This window comes from Elephantulus edwardii, unplaced genomic scaffold (genome assembly GCF_000299155.1).
Source record: "Elephantulus edwardii isolate Elephantulus edwardi_28Jun2011 unplaced genomic scaffold, EleEdw1.0 scaffold00064, whole genome shotgun sequence".
NCBI lineage: Eukaryota > Metazoa > Chordata > Mammalia > Macroscelidea > Macroscelididae > Elephantulus > Elephantulus edwardii.
This window is the reverse complement of record NW_006399814.1, coordinates 9,131,022-9,149,620: the sequence shown is the minus strand read 5'-3', so window position 1 is coordinate 9,149,620 and position 18,599 is coordinate 9,131,022. Positions and strand designations below refer to the sequence as shown.

The window sequence follows — 18,599 nt, the reverse complement described above, 5'->3', positions numbered from 1 at the left end:
TCAGAGCCCACTTGGGGGCTTGACTCGGGCAGCCAGGGATCCTGGAAACAAAGGGCACCAGCCGATGTGACACCTGGATGTCAGGTAGACAGGACACGTCTCGGTGGAGGGAAGCTCACTGAGCGCCAAGGAAGAACTAAGGCTTCCTCCCCCTCAGGGCTCTGAGGACTCTTGTCTCCCTAGGACTCCTACAGTGTTAAAGAGCAAGGATGCCAGCCTGAAGACTAAGGTGCACCTGACCCAAGCCATGGTATTTTCAGTGGCTTCTATGTTGGAGAAGAGTGTTGAATATCTCATGGACTGCCCAAAGAACAAACAGATACATCCTGAAGAAGGTGTAACCAGAGTGCTCCTTGGAGGTAAAGATGGCAAAGCTTTGTCTTGCATACTTTGGACACGTTGCTAGGAGAGGCTATCCTTGGAGAGGGGCTTCGTGCTTGGAAAGGTGGGGGACAGTGAAGGAGAGGAAGACCCTCAACCACGTGTCTTGGCACAGTGTCTGCAGAGGGGCTCAATTGTGAGGCTCGCTCAGGATAATCTGTTGTTTGTGGGGTCACGATACGTTTACGCGATGCGTCGGCACTGAACAATAACCTAAACATCTGTAAGTTGGGTTATAAATAAGGATGACAGAAGAAGACTCGATGCCTTTGAGTTGTGTGTTGGAGAATGTACTGAACATCTACAGACTGTTGAAAGAACAAACACATTTGTTCTGGAGCAAATGCTCCTTAGAGGTGAGATGGGAACACCTGGCCTCACACACTTGATTGAGGTGGCCAGTCCTTGGCTAAAGACGTCATGCTGTGAAAAGTGGCGGGCGAGTGCCAGAGAGGAGACACAATGAGATTGACCGCCAGGGACCGTGAAGCTGGGCAGGACAGGGAAGGCTTGCAGTTGGCTCTTCAGAGTCGCTACAAGCTGTCGACTCAATGACACCCAAAACCAGCAGGCCTCTTCCCACCTCCACCCAGAGTCCCACCTGCCTGAGAAGAACACAGCTGAGAGTTGGGCTTTGGGCCTTGAACTTGGAGTTAGGGTTATCATGTACTATTGAGTCAGAACCAACCCAAAGTGGAGCCTCTGGTAAGTTTTCAGAAGCAGGAAATCTCATGGGAGGAAATTGTCCATCTTTTTCCCGCGACACAGCTGGTGGATTTGAACTGCGTGCTGTTGGGTTGACAGTACAGCTCCTTACCACTAGGCCACCAGAGCTGAGTCTGGAATAAGCACATCGCCATTACATTCCTGAGACTCCCTGGCTCCGGGGGCGCAGCCCAGGAGCTGCGTTCATCCTCAAAGGCCCTGCTTCTCTGGCTGTTTGAACCCACCGGCTGTGGTGAAAGCTGTGCAAGCTCCCCAGGCGACTAAGGGTCTGCGAAGCCTGCTGGAGGGTCAGCTGCGACTCAGCTCTGCTTCCATTGCCAAGAGTGAGTCCCCTCTCACCTTCGGCACCCCATGATCTCTCCTATTCAGGGCCCCCTCCCACCAGGGCCCCTCCCTAGGGTCCTGCACAGCCCTGCTCATCCCCTCCCAGGACTTGCTCAGAGACCCTTTGTCATTTCTGTAGCCTGTGTCCAGCATGGGGGATGGGCAGCACATTTGTCCTATCACCCTGGGCCTCTCTCTCTGAGGGTGGGGCCTTCCTCAGGGGCGGGGCCTCCTTCAGGGGGCGGGGCCAGAATGGGGGATGGGCAGCACATTTGTCCTATCACCCTAGGCTGCTCTCAGGGGGCGGGGCCTCTCTCAGGGGGCGGGGCCTCTCTCGGGGGCGGGGCCGCTCTCAGGGACTGGGCCTCTCTGCCCAGCCCTTGCCCAGCAGCTTCCCTCCCCTATGCAGCTGGAAGTGGGCATCTCAGCGATGCCACTCATCTCTGGTAGGCAGCCAGAAACAAACATATTCTCCAGGAAAATACAGATACATAAGCCCTCGGTGGTGAGCTTTTTCATTTTTTACCAGCTCCACCTCAGCTCAGGGGCGAATGGGGAGAGGCTCTGAAGGGGTGGGTACCAGCAGCCTTTCTTTTTTTGCACGGGGTCACCTCCTCTTCACACTCAAGTCCCCACAGCCCACTCCTCCAGAGCACTGGTCCCATCGGGCCACCAGGCCCTGGTCCAGCCCACCGGACCCCGCCTACCCTGGGAGGGTGGCTGTAGGGCTGTGGTGGTCCTCGGGTGGAGCAGCTGTTCAAGAATTCAGCTGCCAACCAGAAGGTGGCTGGTTCGAACCCCGCAGCCACTCTTCTGTAAAGATCTACAGTCTGGACACTCTAGGGGTCAGTTCTACTCTGTCCTGCATGGTTGCCGGGAGTCAGCGTCAACTTGATGGTAGTGCAGTGGGAGCCCAGCTCCCAGACTGGAAGCATCATGGTGGCCAGTTCCTCCCCCTTACAGGCAGCGCCTGCTCCCCACTCAGCCTTCACCCTGACTTCTGGGGTCATTGAGAGACCCCACAGGCCTCCTCCCATACCCCATCCATTTGGCTCAGACCCAACTATGTTCCCCCAGCTTAGAACCCTCGGGGACCTGCTGGCCTCAGGAGGAAGTCCAAGTCCTCCTCTCCTCCTCTAAGGAGGGCCTGCCCTCTCCCACCCCTGGGCTTCCCACCCACGCTCCCACCGCAGTGAACTTGGCCCAGCCCTGCTGTTTCCTCTGGCATGCATGCGCCCACCTTTAAAAAAATATTTTAAATTCTCAAAAGTCAGACACACATATGCCGCCTTAGTGAGAGCCAGGAGGCAGGGCGCAGGCCCTGTGAGAGCTGGCACCCTCCCAACGCCTGCTTGCGGCCCCTTCGAGGAAAAGGGAGTGGGCAGTTCTTGGAGAGACTGGACAAAAAGATTCCCTAGACCAGAGGAAAGGACAGGGTTTCAAACCCAGCAGCTGCCCTGCAGGAGAACGGTGGAGCAGTCAGCTTCTGTGACAATTTACAGCACTGAAAACACAACACTGAGGAAAACCCAAGCCAATCTGCTGTGCTCCAGCCTCGTGTGTGGACACAGGTCGATCTACCAGATGAGGATCTTCCTCTCCTCTGCTGTCCCTCCATGTTCCCAGGCTCTAGGCCAGAGCACTCTCTCTCTCTCCTCTCTCTCCCTTCCTCCCTCCCTCCCTCTCTCTCTTTTCTCCCCTTTCCCTCTTTCTCTCAGAGCTTGCCTTCCAAGCTCTCTTTCTCTGATAATAGATTTAAAAAAAAATATCCTAATTGGTCTTTACAACAACACTTCCTCTTTATATATTAACTGTTGTTGTTGTACGCCACTGAGTCAGAACTGACTCTGTCCCCAGTGTGGGCGTGGAGAGGACACCAGCTCAGCAGGGGAGGATTTGGCTTTAGGGCGACTATTTTGGTTGTTGAGGGCACTGTGGTGGCCAAGTGGTGAGGGGCTGGGCTACAATCCCAAAGGAACATGGCTCGATGGGCAGTCTGCCTCCATGCAACTGATTGCCTCTGAGGGCCGGCTGGAGGGTCAGCTTTGGGTTGGTTCTGAATGAACAACACAAAACAACAACAGCAACAACATTTGGTTATCACAGCTGCCTGTTGGTGTTGGTGTCGGGTGGGTAGAGGGGCCTGGGATGCCGCCTAGCATCATACTGTGCAGAGGACAGAGCCCACGACGGAGGATCGGCCTCCCCAGTGTCAGGGGTGCTGAGTGGACATCCTGCCCTTGACCGCCCTCCTCTCTCATTCACCTCTTCTGAGGAGTGCAGGTAGGGAGGCCCTAGACTGATCAAAGCAACTACCAGAGCTGCTGGCCAGGCTGGCTGGACCAATCAGGTGAGTCTCTTAGCCTCTCCTGCCGGGTCTGTGAAACAGGCCAAGAAGAGTGTGGGCTTCAAGGTGAGTTCATGGTCCTGAGGCCACTGGGGCAGAGCCTGGGCCCCACCAAGTATCCCAGTAATGTGACCTGAACTGGTGCCATTCCTCCCATGAAGGGTGGTTATTCAGCGGCAAGCCCCACTCTCGGGGGTCACCACTGGGCCCATGTGTCCCCCCTGCTAGCGGGCTCCCTGTGGAATCCATGCAAACGTGCAGATTATAGAAATCCGTGGGCTTCAGAGTGAGGCGCTCGGGCACCCGCTGCCAGCGCCTCGGAGAAGCGGCTGCTCTGCTCAGCCCAGCCCCTGCCTGGTGCCCAGCTGGCATTTCTAACATTCTAAGGCCCTGACTCCAGCTGGGCATCACCCCCCGCCGGGACTCCGTTGCCCTTGGCTTTATCAAAGGCTGGGGTCAAATTCCAGGCTTGATGCCAGCCCAGAGGTGACGGGCAGTCCTGGTGGCTTCACGCAGGGAAGTATTCTCAGGCCTGAGCAGATGGCGAGACATTCATGGGGGAAACCACAGTGCATTCGAGGAAAGGGGGCTGGTCTCGGGGGAGTCAGAGGCGGGAGCTGGACAGTGGTCAAGGTTTGTCATTGCTTTTTTGGCTCAAGAGAAGCAGCAGCACCACTGGAGTGAGCACCCCAAAAATGCACAGCTGTTGAACATCATGGAAACCCTAGGACAGAGTGGAGCTGCCCCCACGCCAGGTTTGCAAGGCTGTAAGTCTTCATGGGAACAGACGGCCTCGTCTCACACCTGCACAATCACCGATGGGTTCAGACTGTCAACCTTCTGCTCCATTTCTGTGCGTGAACACAGCCAGGTGCTCAGTGATAGGCCCCCTCACCCACCTGACAGGAACACGGGGGGGCTCAGGCCACACCCCACCTTCACATCTGCCCACCCTCCAACAGTCACACCGCAGCACATCTTACATCTTTCAGGGGCTTGTTTTGTTCTGTCCTTTTCCTTTAAGATGAGTAAGAACAACCATCTCGATCTAAGAACCTCAAACTCCCGGCCATTAAACTGGAACAGGCCCACAGCTGGCTGACCCTCCAGCGGGCTTTCAGAGGCTACAAATTGCATGAGAAGAGACTGCCCATCTTTCTTCCTCAGAGCAGCTGGTGGATTCAAACCACCTGCCTTTGGGCTGGCAGCACAACTCCTTACTCGTCTATTCTTGGGCTGGTTCAGTCTAAGAGTCAGAAGAGCCAGCCGCAACATTCCTGGTGAAACCTTTGATGCATCGTCACTGAAGGCCGAGCAAAGCTAAGATCATCTGGTGGACAGAGCAAGGTTCAGAGCCATTACAGGGCTGCTGTGAGCGGTCGTAGACTTGACAGCCCCTAAAACAACAGAATTACCAGCCAATGTACCTGGATAAGAACCAGGCAAGCCACAAAAAGCAGCAAGGAGCCTTAACCTTGGCATTGCTTACAGATGACCTCACTAGAAGGGCAAGCAAGTCCACTGAGAAAGTGTTTACCTAGAGGAGACACCATGGCAAGGGGCTGAGTAGAGACAGTCAGGAGATAGAAAAGATAACAGTGGAAGAAAAGACCCTATTCATATCTTTAATAATAATAATAAACCATTACCATCAAATTGATCCCAATGTATGGTGACTCTCCATGGGGTTTCAGAGGCTGTAAATCTTAGGAAGAGGAAGAGCCTGTTTTAGCTTTCTACCATGAGGCATTCAGTGGATTCAAACCGCTGACCTTTTGAATAACAGCCCAACACTTAACTCTTGTTGTTGATAAATGTTGCCAAGCTGAGCAATCCTATGAACAAAAGAACTGACCCTGTCCCATCCTGTGCCATCCTCCTCATCTCTGATACCTCTGAGGGCTCTTTATTTTTATATTGTTGTTCTTGATTGCTGTAGAGTTGAGCATGACTCATAGTGACCCTGTGAACAAAAGGCCTGAAGCCTTTCTATAACTATCATCATTTCTCCAAGTTCATAGAGTTTCCAGAGGCATGCGGTTTAGGAAGTGGATTCCCCTCCTGCTTCCAAACCTGACTTAAACTGGGAGCTCCACTACACACTGTCCATTGTGGGTAACCATTATGGCATTTGATCCCCCCAATGGCACAAGATTAAATTGACAGCATCAGGATGAATGGTGAAGAGATTGAGATTGTTCACAGCTTCAGTTTGCTTCGCTCCACAGTCAACACTCTTGGCACCAGCAGCCAGGAAATTAGAAGACGTATTGTCATGGGGAAGTCTGCTGTTAGGGACCTCTCCAAAGTACTGAAGAGCAATGGTATCTCTTTGGAGACTAAGGTGCTTCTGATACAGGCCATGGTCTTTGCTATTACTTGTTATGCATCAGAGAGTTGGACAATGACCAAGGAGGACAGAAGAAGAATTTGATGCCTTTGAGCTGTGGTGCTGGAGAAGAGTATTGAGGGTACCATGGACTGCTAGGAAGACAAACAGATTCAACCTGGGAAGGGTTAAACTGGGCTGCTCCTTGGAGGCAAGGATTCTAAGGCTCCATCTAACATACTTTGGACATGTTGTAAGGAGGGACAGGTTCTTGGAGAGGGACATCATGCTTGGGAGGGTGGAGGGACAGCGCAGGAGGGGAAGACCCTCTATGAGGTGGATTGATTCAGTGACTGGGGTAATCAGGATGGGAGTGTCAGAGACAGTGCAACTGGCATAGGACAGAGCAGAGTTTAGGGCTATTGTACATAGGGTCACTATGGGTCGCAAGCGACTCGACGGCACATGACAACAAGATTAAATAGGAACACAAAAAAGAATTGCCTAGGTATAACTATCAAAGATATGGAATCTAAATGTCATGAAAAATAGAAAGACACAATGTGAGCCGTCTCTCCTGTCAGGTCTCTGGTTCTCTGCTGCTGCGCCCATAGACCCTAGTCTGGCTGGAGCAGGACTCTGTGGTCCTGACGGATGATTACATTCTCTTGTAATCAATATGCAATGTTCATAAAAAACCATTTCTCAATGAAGGAGTTTTTCTTTTGCTTTTTCAAGGAGAAGAGCGAACTGGGGGTGGGGGTGGGGCGGACAGAGAGAAAAGTGCAACAATGAATGAATGGAAATCCAAAATCTCTGTAAATGTTCACTGGAATTAATAAAAAAAAACCAAAACAAAACAATAAAACCCCATTTTTCTTTAATCAATAAATTCAACACAACTTCATTTAAAAAATACTAACTGGATTTTTTTGTGTGGGCGTAGGGGGCTAAACAAGCACTACATCTAAAATTTAGTTGAAAAAGAGCCAGCTGGATTTATCAAATAGGTGCTAAAACATATTAAAAGAACCTCCAATAGTTCACACAGTGAGGTTGATAAGCAGATCATTGAAACCCACGAGGAAGTTCCAGCAGTCTGCTTCAGTGTGCTATGTGGTCATTGTTAGGTGCTGTCAAGTTGCCTACAGCTCCTGGTGCCACTGTGACCGAGAGATCTGAACCTGGCTGTGTTATGTAGTGGCTGTCGTGTGCCATCAAGTCAGAAAGGACTCACAGCTGACCCTCCACTGGGTTTTCAGAGGCAGGAAGTCACGCTGGAGGTCAGTGCCCACTTTGCTGTGGGATTCAGATCTCGAGCCTTTGGTTTGGCAACTGTGGTGCTAGGGGTTTATTGTTTAAAATAGCATCCCTACCATGAACTTACACCTTAACGTGGTTGGGTGGGAATATGTGAATAAGGTGTGCTAGCCTGTCCCCACGGGAACTGGTTATTCTCACCATGGAATTGAGCTGATCCAGCAGTAGACTTGGAGAAACCTCAGCCCCAGGAAAGAAGGAACAAGAGAATGTAATCATCCGTCAGGACCACAGAGTCCTGCTCCAGCCAGACTAGGGTCTATGGGCGCAGCAGCAGAGAACCAGAGACCTGACAGGAGAGACGGCTCACGTTGGGATGGCTACACCACTGAACCAGCATGAAGGGCCTTTATCCAAGTCTGCTGGAGGACTGGGGAGGGAAGAGCCATAATTCGTAGGGCTGGAAACTTTGTAACACTGGCCTAAAGCCATGAAGCTCAAGGCTGAAGCTCCTCTGAGTACATTTGGAAGCTCTCCTGACTATTCTGCTATGAGGCTGGGTTCTAGCCTTTTGACTTCCCCAGTCTGGTTCTGTGCAGTCTGTGGGCTATCATATCAGAGAGCCAGACAGTGACTAAGGATGACAGAAGAAGAATTGATGCCTTCAAGCTATGGTGCTGGAGAAGAGTCTTGAACAAACTATGGATTGCCAAGAAAACAAATAGGCCTGCCTTGGAGAAGGTGAAACCAAGTTTCTCCTTGGAGGTTAGGATTTTGAAGCTCCGTCTCACATACTTTGGACACGTGGCCAGGAAGAACTGGTCCTTGGAGAAGGACATCATTCTCAGAAGGCTGGAGGGATAGCTCAGGAGAGGAGGACCCTGGATGAGGTGGATTGATACAGTAACTGGGGCAATGGGGGTTGGTGTGTCAGAGTTAGTGAGACTGGCTCAGGACAGGGCAGGGTTCAGAGCAGCTGTACATAGGGTCACTACAGGTTGCAGGTGACTCAATGGCACATAACAACACAACAAAGCAGTTACAATTGGTGTTGAGATGAGCAGGCAGAGTTATGGGCTCACGGGGAACATGTCTGACCTCATGGGAATGGGTTTTGTGTTGCTGATGTTGTTGATGGGACAGTTCCCTTGGGTGAAGTTGGTGAAGGTCATCCATCGGGGTCCTCATGTGGCCTCTGCTCTTTTACAGTAATACAGTGCTTCACCATTGAGCCACCAGCTCCCTTGGTGTGTTATAGTATCTGATAAATTCGCATTTCACAAAAGGAGATAAAGATTGACACGACGATGAATATGCCAGGACACGTGGAAACTAATTTGGGAAGAACAACGCTGGCTTCCTACCTCAAAACCTGGGTCAAACTTAACTTCTGACAGATCAAAAGGCTCAACAGACAATGCTATCAGAGCTCCCAGTAAATCAAAGATCTAAAGAAACAAAACTAAACCAGAAAAGAAGTAGGAGAAATGATGAGATCTTGAAACAACCTCTGAGTAGGGGGAGTTTTTGCCCATGACGCAAAATCCCAATGGATAAATGCAACTGTACAACAATTCAAAACTAAGCACAAGAAAAGAACTCCTTGTAATGTCAAGGATATATTGAGAAACCTGTGAGACTCTAAATAGTCTCTCCTATATAAAGAGTTCTTGTCAAGAAATAAGAACACCAGAAATTCCAGAGAAATATGGCCAAGCATATGGAGAGCTGGATCATAGTAAAGGAAATGCATATGGCTCTGACAAATGTGCAGAGATGTTCAAAACCAAAGTGAAGTCAAGCAGTGAAGTCAAGTTCACAGTGACTCAGCCTAACAGGAGGAACACTTGCTGTTTTGACTCTGATTGCATCGTATCTGTGTCCTCTGGCTTCTCTGCTGGAAAACTCCCCTTCTCCTTTCATCCTCCCCTAGCCTCCAGTAAACCTTGTCCAAACCCATAGACTGAGCCAGCAACCCCTATGCTCACTCCACCGTAATAGTCCCCTCTGTCTGGGCCCTGGTCTCACCGGCTCTCATCACCTCAAGGAATGCAGAACACTCATCCCTGGACCAGCTGAGCCAATCAGTCCTCGCTGACTGGATAATGGCGAGAACGTCTGCTGGCAGAAATGGTTGTAAGCCAGCAGGTTAAACTTCAGATGTGAAGATTTTAGTCTAATGACAACGCTTTAGGAGGAGGAAATTGATACACAACATTTTGCAGAAGAACACAGAGTATCCTTGCAGAGATTCTCATGAGGAGGCTTCCCGGGAGATAAGGAGGGCAAGACTGTAACTTTAGAGAACCCTGGACCACAACACACAAATCAGGAGGTTATGGCACCAACCAAGGGTGCTTGGACCAGTAATCTACAGCGGTGATTCAGAAGCTTTGACACCATCTGAATCCAGGTGAAAGAGGGCATTTGCACATTACATTTCTCTCCTCTGTGTGGACTTTAGCCTACATTCAGAACATGCCTCTTTATACATGCTTGGCCTGTACGTACCGGCGCACCTGACATGATCATGACATAGTCCTTACCCTACAACAGACTTCTGGAAGACACTTAACCTCAGATGTCATGCGAGGTGAGTCCGAGCTCACGCACGGTTATGAAAGAGCCAGGCCTTCTGCTCCCAGGGTTTGTGGAAGATCCAGTCACTGTACAGCAGACCCCACTTTGCCTGAAAGCTTCCAACCCACCTGAGTTCATTTAGCTTCTGCTGCAGCTTTGAGAGGCTTGCACCCATTTCTCAGATGAGAACACTAAAGCCCAGCGGGCAGAACTGATACTCTGTGCTCTCCTGGAGGCCTCGCCAGGCTCCCTCCAGGTCGTCCTTCCCTGCAGCACACGGGAGGGATTTTGGGGAGCCCCCTTGGTACTCACTTGTGCATGTAGCCCTCGGAGCCGGCCGTGAGGTTGGCCTGCATCACCGCCTGGAACTCCGTCTCGTTGCAGCAGTATTTGAAGACCGTGTTGTTATGGTGGCAGCAGAGGACGAAGGTTTTGTTGTCCGACAGCCGGGGGCAGTGGAAGCCGAAGTGGTAGCGGCCTTTGTGGTCCGTGTAGGGCTCACAGACCCGGAAATGCGCCGACAGGACTGCAAGACAGAGTCACGAGCTGGGGGTGGGGACCTGCTGTCCCCAAACCCTGAAAGCAAGGCATGACCAGGACCCTGGACAAGACTGGAAGACAGTGTCACAAGCTGGGGGGAACCCTGCTGTGTCCTGAAAGCAGGGAGTGGCCAGGGGCCTGGAGGGCTGACCTGTCCCAGGGCCCTGTCTGCCACCTCTTCCCTTCTGGGGATGCCTGTCTCCTCATGACCCATTTTGAGTCTCCCCTCTTCTCCCTCTTTGGAGACATCCCCGGGCTCCTCTCTGGAGGACAGCCTATCCCCTCCCATCAGCTTTGCACACAGCAGGCTCTCACCTAGGACCCAGCATACATTGAGCACCAACTATGAGCGAGCCTCTTCACAGTCCTGGTCTCATCTAGCCTGCATGGCCGCCTGAAGTGCGGGGGTGGGAGGGGGGGTGATGTGTGTCTCACTTTGCAGCTGAAGAAACCGAGGCTCAGAACCTAAGGCAACTTGCCTGAGACCACAGAGCTGGTAAGGGCTAGTGGCGCTGGATTTTAGCACCACCCTGCCAGGATCCAAAGTCCAGGGTCCATAACAGTCCTTGTTCACTGTGGATGTTGGGTGCCACTGAGTTGATCCAGTGCATGGTGACCCCATGGGACCTGTCATGTGGTCAGCCCCATGTGATCACGTGGCCAGCCCCATGTGACCTGTCATGATCCAGCCTCATGTGATCATATGGTCAGCCCCATGTGGTCATGTAGTTGTCCCTGTGTGACCTGTCACGGTTGTGGACCCATGTGAACATGTGGTCAGCCCCATGTGATTCAGCAGAAGTGACCTATAGGGTGTCCTAGACCTTCATCTTTATGGAAACAGGTCACCAGGCCCTTTTCCCTCAGAGCAGATGGATAGGTTTAAACCAGAAACCTTTGGGTTAGCAGCCAAGCACTTGACTGATCCAGCGCTGGTACACCCAGTGGTGCCACATAAGAAAGGCCTGGCAATCTCCTTCCGATTTAAAAAAATCAGTCCTTGAAAACCCCGTGGAGAACCATTCCACCCTGACACACAGGGTCGCTGGGAATCAGCGCCCACTTGATGGCAGCTGAGTTTACTTTATGGGTTGGCGGTGGGCGTTGAAGACCCTCAACGGGCCTGAATGTGGGTGCATGGCTTTGTCTTGTCAACAAGGCAGCATATCCTCAGCACCTCATTTTAAATCAATCCTAGACCTGGGATCCCAGAGGCCTGCCTCAGTCACCCTACGTCAGGCAGAGCAGGCCTGGCCTGGACCATCTGCACAGACCTCTTTAAAGATGTCCCTTCCGGCTAAGTTTAGCTCCTGCCACCAGCTGCCACCAACCTAGCGTGGCATTTACTGCCGTGGTGGTAAACAGAAGCAAAATGCTGAACAAATACAGACAGACCCTAGATTACAAAAGAGCCCTAGTCCTCAATCTGTCTTCAGATGGGCTTCATGGTCATGTCAGAGCAGTTACGCCCTTCTCATAGCTGATGCTGGTTCCAGTCCAGTGTTGGCCTGAGCAGATGATGTACAATGTATCTTTCTATGTTAAAGAAACACACCCAGGTGCACTAAAACATCTTGAACATAATACTACAGTAATAGTAACATTGTTTTGATGTGTGCAGCCAAGCAGCACCTCTGCATTACTATGAACCATTGTATATAAGCTGGGAACCTTGGTATATACTGGGATGTTTCATGTAACTGGCTTTGAGGGGTAGGTACATAACCAGGGTTCAGTTCAGCTTGAGGTTTGTAACCCGGGACTCCCGTGCAACAATGGAAAAACCCTGGAGCCACCTGTCTCTGACTGAATTAGTATCTTCATAAAAGGGATTACTGTGTCTAATTTGTGTTGCTGAAAAGGGGCTCTGCTGGCTGACATTTCTCCCACCACAAAGGCGCTCATTTGCTGAAGTGTCTTGCTTGCTTAAAGCTGTCGCTGCGGTGAGGGGACTTGGTGGCAGCTCATGTGGCTCCTGGCCGCTCAGGGGCTGTGGGAGGAAGCCCAGGCAGGCAGAAGGGGCACCAGGGTGCTGTGACCTCCTGCACTCCCTCCCCAATTACAGCACCTTCCTCTGAGGAGGGGGCAGGTCCCCAGTAGGAAGAAGGGGTCAGTGTGCCTTTCTCAGTAAATAGAGGACCCCTTGGTAGGGGAGCAGAGGTTAGAGTATGTGCCAGGCAGGGGCCTTGCCCCATCTAATCCCAGTCGTTCTCAGCGCCAGTCGATACTGACTCGTGGACACCCCTCGTGTGCAGAGCAGAACCACTCCCCTGGGGCTTTGCACCACCATGACCTTCCAGAAGAAGCCCACCAAGCCTGCCTCCCGAAGGGTTTTGGAGTGAATTTGAACTGTCAACTTCTGGCTGGCAGAGTGCTTACCCACCTGCATCACCCAGGGAGGCTGTTCTCATTGGACAAAGCAGTAAACTGAGGCTCCCCGACCTGTCGGGTCAGCATCTCCCCAGAACTTGTCAGAGTCGCCATCTTGCAGGCCTCCTGTAGGCCTTTGGAACCAGAGACCCTGGGGGAACCTGCTGCCGACAGTCCCGCCCAGTGGTCCAGAGAGGCCTGCGTTCCAGGCCCACATCCAGAGACTTGCAGGCTGGGGCGGAGGCGGCAGCCAAGGCAGGCAGGCCCAGGAACCCCCACCTGGGTAGGGACTGACCTGCGGAAAACAGGAGCGAGAGGACGGCGAGCACGTTCAGGGACTGCTGGCCACAACTGGTCATCCTTTGGCTGGCATCGATCCGCCGGGAGCTGCCTGCTGACAGAGTGGACAGGGTGTCAGCTGGCTCGTGGGGCCACAGCCTAACAAGGCTCACAGTGACCCCCGTGAACCACACAGCTACACTCCGTCCTGTCCTGTGCTGTCCTGTCCTGTGCTGTCCTGTCCTGTGCTGTGCTGTCCTGTCCTGTCCTGTGCTGTCCTATCCTGTCCTGTCCTGTCCTGTGCTGTGCTGTCCTGTCCTGTGCTGTGCTGTGCTGTGCTGGGATGTGCTGTCCTGTCCTGTGCTGTCCTGCCCTGCACTGTCCTGTCCTGTCCTGTCCTGTGCTGTGCTGTGCTGTCCTGCCCTGTCCTGTGGTGGGATGTGCTGTCCTGCCCTGTGCTGTCCTGTGCTGTCCTGCCCTGCACTGTCCTGTCCTGCGCTGTCCTGTCCTGTGCTGCCCTGTCCTGTGGTGGGATGTGCTGTCCTGTCCTGTCCTGTCCTGTGCTGTGCTGTCCTGTCCTGTCCTATGCTGTCCTGTGCTGTCCTGTGCTGTCCTGTCCTGTCCTGTCCTGTGCTGTCCTGTGCTGTGCTGTCCTGTGCTGTGCTGTCCTGTGCTGTGCTGTCCTGTCCTGTCCTGTCCTGTGGTGGGATGTGCTGTCCTGCCCTGTGCTGTCCTGTGCTGTCTGTCCTGTGCTGTCCTGCCCTGCACTGTCCTGTCCTACGCTGTCCTGTCCTGTGGTGGGATGTGCTGGCCTGTCCTGTCCTGTCCTGTGCTGTCCTGTCCTGTGGTGGGATGTGCTGTCCTGTCCTGTCCTGTGCTGTGCTGTCCTGTCCTGTCCTGTCCTGTGCTGTCCTGTTCTGTCCTGTCCTGTGCTGTCCTGTGCTGTTCTGTCCTGTCCTGTCCTGTCCTGTGCTGTCCTGTCCTGTCCTGTGCTGTGCTGTCCTGTCCTGTCCTGTGCTGTGCTGTGCTGTGCTGTGTTGTGCTGTCCTGTGCTGGGATGTGCTGTCCTGTCCTGTGCTGTCCTCTCCTGTGCTGTGCTGTCTGTCCTGTCCTGTCCTGTGCTGTCCTGCCCTGCACTGTCCTGTCCTACGCTGCGCTGTCCTGCCCTGCACTGTCCTGTCCTGTGCTGTCCTGTCCTGTCTGTCCTGTGCTATCCTGTCCTGTCCTGTGCTGTCCTGTCCTGCACTGTCCTGTCCTGTCCTGTCCTGTGCTGTCCTGCCCTGCACTGTCCTGTCCTGTCTGTCCTGTGCTATCCTGTCCTGTCCTGTGCTGTCCTGCCCTGCACTGTCCTGTCCTGTCCTGTCCTCTTCTGCCCCATCCTATCCTGTGCCATCCTCATCATTTCTGACACTCAAGTCCATGGCTGTGGTCACTGTGTCAACCCATCTTTCTTTTGTGACCCTTCACCTTTCCAAGCATGATGTCTACAGATAGGAACTCCCAAGTGCAGTGCAAGCGACAAGGCCATGGAAATGCCACCAGCAACTTCTCAGAATGAGTGGCCCATCCCCCACCCACGCTGCCATCCTCATTTCTTTGTGACAACAGGACACTTGACTAGAGGACGGAGGAGAGCAGTGTAGGCGTGGAGCCCTTGGCCGCCCAACGCTGGGGACAGGGCCAGCAGTGCTGTTCTGTCTCTGCCTTTCCGGGAGTCCCCAACTCCTGAGAACTGGGTGTCCTTTAACACCTTCACATACACGCCCAGAGCCACAGTCACTGTCCATCAGCCCTGTGCTGGTGAAGTTTGTGTGCCAGCAAGGAGGCTGACAAGACACACCCAACACACGGGGACCCAGAAACACCTGCAGGACAGCGGAGCTGAGGTGGAGGTGGAGGGTGGGACTCAGAAGCAGCTACAGATGAGGGGTCAGAGGCTCGGAGGCTTGGAGGTGGACTGGAAGACGGGGCCATGTGTCCCAGAATGTGACCGTGGGATGTGCAAAGGCCTTGAGATAGAACATTGTGAAGTTACTTTGTGAGGGACAGGAGAGGAGCTGAAATGCTAAGAGAAGGCTGAACCATGCAGGTGGGTGAGGACCCCAGAGAGAGCCAAGGGCCAAGCCGATGTCCCAGACCTGTCCTTTTGGTCCCGTTTTACAGCCAAGGTGCAGCTGGTTAGTTATTGGGTGAGATGAGCTGTGGTGGGCAGGGTACTCCCTCTGTGGGGAGGGGCTGAGACCTAGTGGGGGGTAGTGGGGGAGGGGAGCTCCCAGGAGCCAATGAGGACTTGGGAGTGGGACCACTATCTCCATATTGCTCTGTGGCCCCAGGGGTCCCAAATGCCCTGGTCTCAGATGAAGGGCACCCTGGCTCCATTCCAGGTGTGAGCACAGCCAGCAAGGGTGGGATGGTGGGTGGTGGGGCCAGGCACCCTCGAGGGACCCAGCATTCTCTGGGTGCTGACACTGGGCAGCCCCTCTGCCCCGGCCCCCGAGGCGGCCCAGGCCCACTGGATGGGTCCGTACAGAGAGAAAGCCCATGGGCGACAGCAGGAAGCTACACTCAAACACCACACACCAACAAATGCCATGTCACACGTGGACAAACGCCATGGCCAGTGACCTGCGACAGCCAAGCTGCTGACCCAGCCCACGCCCACTGGGTCAGGAAGCTGGTTCAAACCGTGTACCTGCCCACCCCAGGCCTCTGTCCAACCAGCGGTCACAGCCAGCTCTTCCCTCGCTGTCCACCATGGGCTTAGGGACAGCAGGGTGAGAAAGCAGTGTCATGCCAGCAGGCTCCCCTGGGCCCACCCCAGGGACGCCATTGGACCCCTACCCTGTGGCCAATGGGGAGGGCTGATGGGGTCCACACCTCATCCCTCCTCTAGCCTCCTGTCTGCTGCCAGCCTGCTGCCTCCGGCTGGGTATTCTGGGCTGTTGGGTAGCTGCGGAAGTCCATCAAGATCCTGGGTGACCACTGGCCATCAAAAGTCCACTTTGTTAAAAAAGAACAGGCTCAGCAAGGTGGCCCCAGGCTCCAAAGTGCCTTCCACCCCATCATCCTGCCCCCTGCTGCCCCTGGTACCACATACATTCTCTCCAGATCCCACCTGCGCTCCTGCAAATGGCATTTAGCAGAGGAGAGTTCACCCTCAGGTTCAAGGTCTTTGGGGATCAGTTCAAGATGGGAACTATGGTCTGAAAGGAAGGGGGGGACACTGGAAAGGAAGCAGGAGAGAGGGGGGCGCCCTGACACCAGCGGGCTGTCACTGGCAACAATTACACCATGAATTATTCATTATCCTCCGTGGTGATCAGGGACGGCGATGACGTCTTCTGCATTGTGCCTTCTTTGCACAGCGTGCCACCCTGGTGGTGCAGAGGTTTAAGACTGTAGACGCTATCCGAAATGTCATCAGGTCAGACCCACCAGCTGCTCTGAGGGAGACAGACGCAGCAATTTGCTTTCCTCCAGATGCACAGCCCAGGACAGACACCCTGTGAGCCGTCCTCCTCTGCCCCACAAGGTCGCCCTGAGCCAGAACCACTCAGCAGTGGCCTTGGGGTGTGTATGTCCAGGTGGCCGCAGCAGTTCCGGGTGTGTATTTACAGGTAGTTCCTGACAGGGGGTGCCCATCCTGACAAAGTGCTTTACTATCCTCTGAGTGTTTCTTGTTTGTTCATCTTCTCCTCAGTGATACATATGGCATACAATGTTGCAGTACATGATGGGCTGATGTTAACCATTCTCAGAGCTGCCTAGCAGATGTTCAAAGACTGGAGTTATCAAGATCCTGATAATAAAATGCAATAACAATGAAGGTTTAAAAAAAATCCACCAGCTGCTTTGCATCCCCTAAGGATTACAGCTGCTGAAACTCAGAGAAGGGTCGTTCAGGCCCAGAACCAACTCAACTACAGTGAGTTTGAGGGGTTTTGGGGTTTCATTTTGTTGTTGTTTTAGTACTGTGTATAAGGATGACAGAAGAATCATCAGTGCCTTTGAGTTGTGGTGCTGGAGAAGAGTATTAAACATACCATGGACCACCAAGAGAACTAACAGGTCTGTCCCGAAGAGGGTGAAACCACGTTCCCCTTGAAGACAAGGATTTTCAAGCTCCATTTCATATACTTGGATCATGTTGCCAGGAGGGACCAGTCCTTGGAGAAGGACATCATGTTTGGAAGGGTGGAGGGACAGCACAGGAAAGGGGACCTTGGATGATATGGACTGACACAGTAACTGGGGTAATGGTGGTGGGTGTGTCAGAGTCAGTGAGACTGGCTCAGGACCGGGCAGGCTTCAGCACCACTGTCCTCGGGCTATTGTGAGTCACAGGGGACTCAACTGCACACAGCAGCATTATGTGGTTTGTCTTCAGCACCTGTGGAAGCAGCAATCAGAAACCACCTTTTACACTGTGCAAGGCTGCTGCACGGTGCTGTGCGAATGCAGCAGGGGAGCACTGCGTGGTTTGAGAAGGGGGTGTGTCAGGGTCGTATTCTCTCTCCGTACCTGTATCTATATTCTGAGCGAATTATCTGAGAAGCTGGACTCTGTGAAGAGGAGTGTGGCATCAGGATTGGAGGGAGACTCATCAACAACCTGTGTTATGCAGATGACACAACAACCTTGCTTGCTGAAAGTGAGAAGGACTTGAAGGCTTTGCTGAAGAAAATCAAGGAATGAGCCTTCAGTATGGACTGCATCTCAGTATCAAGAAAACAAAGATTCTTACCACTGGACCAATAGGCAGTGTCATGATAGCCTCATCCTGCTTGGATCTACAATGAACACCCTTGGTACCAGCAGTCAGGAAATAAAGAGACACATTGCACTGGGAAAATCTGCAGCTAGGGATCTTTCCAAATTATTGAGGAGTAATGATGTCAGTTTGAGGACTAAGGTGCTTCTGATTCAAGCCATAGTCTTTCTGATTACTAGCTATGCATCCGAGAGCTGGACAATGAATAAGGATGACAGAAAAAAAAATATGTCTTTGAGCCGTGATGTTGGAGAGGAGCACTGAACATCCCATGGGCGGCCAAGAGAACAGATCTGTCTTGGAGAGGGTGCATCTGGAGTGCTCTTTGGAGACAAAGATGAAGAGGCTTTGCCTCACATGCTTTGGGCACGTTGCTAGGAGGTGCTATTCCTTGGAGAAGGACATGATGCTGGGAAGGGTGGAGAGTCAGTGAAGGAGAGGAAGACCCTCAACCAGGTGGACTGACAAGGTGACTGCCGCAATGAGCTCCTGTGTGTCAGGAAGTGTGAGGATGGTGCAGGATAAAACAGGATACTCAAACAAATATGAAAATCTAGAGGAAATGGACAAATACTTAGAAAAACACAACCTACCTAAACTGACACAAACCGAAACTGAACATCTGAACAGACCCATTACAAAGGAAGAAATTGAAAAGGCAATACAACAACTTCCAACCAAGAAAAGCCCTG

The 18,599-nt window shown here is 52.8% G+C and overlaps 1 protein-coding gene across 1 annotated transcript in view; it reads right to left on the bottom strand.

Moving 5' to 3' along the window:
• Window positions 1-13,216, bottom strand: part of LOC102862144 (uncharacterized protein KIAA1644-like) — a 28,401-nt gene extending 15,185 nt beyond the window's left edge. The window contains exons 1-2 of the mRNA XM_006888133.1: window positions 13,153-13,216; window positions 10,260-10,473 (exon numbers count right to left, since the gene is read on the bottom strand). Coding sequence (XP_006888195.1) covers window positions 10,260-10,473; window positions 13,153-13,216 — 278 coding nt within the window. The remainder of the gene's footprint in view (window positions 1-10,259; window positions 10,474-13,152) is intronic.
• Between the last annotated feature and the right edge of the window lie 5,383 nt (window positions 13,217-18,599).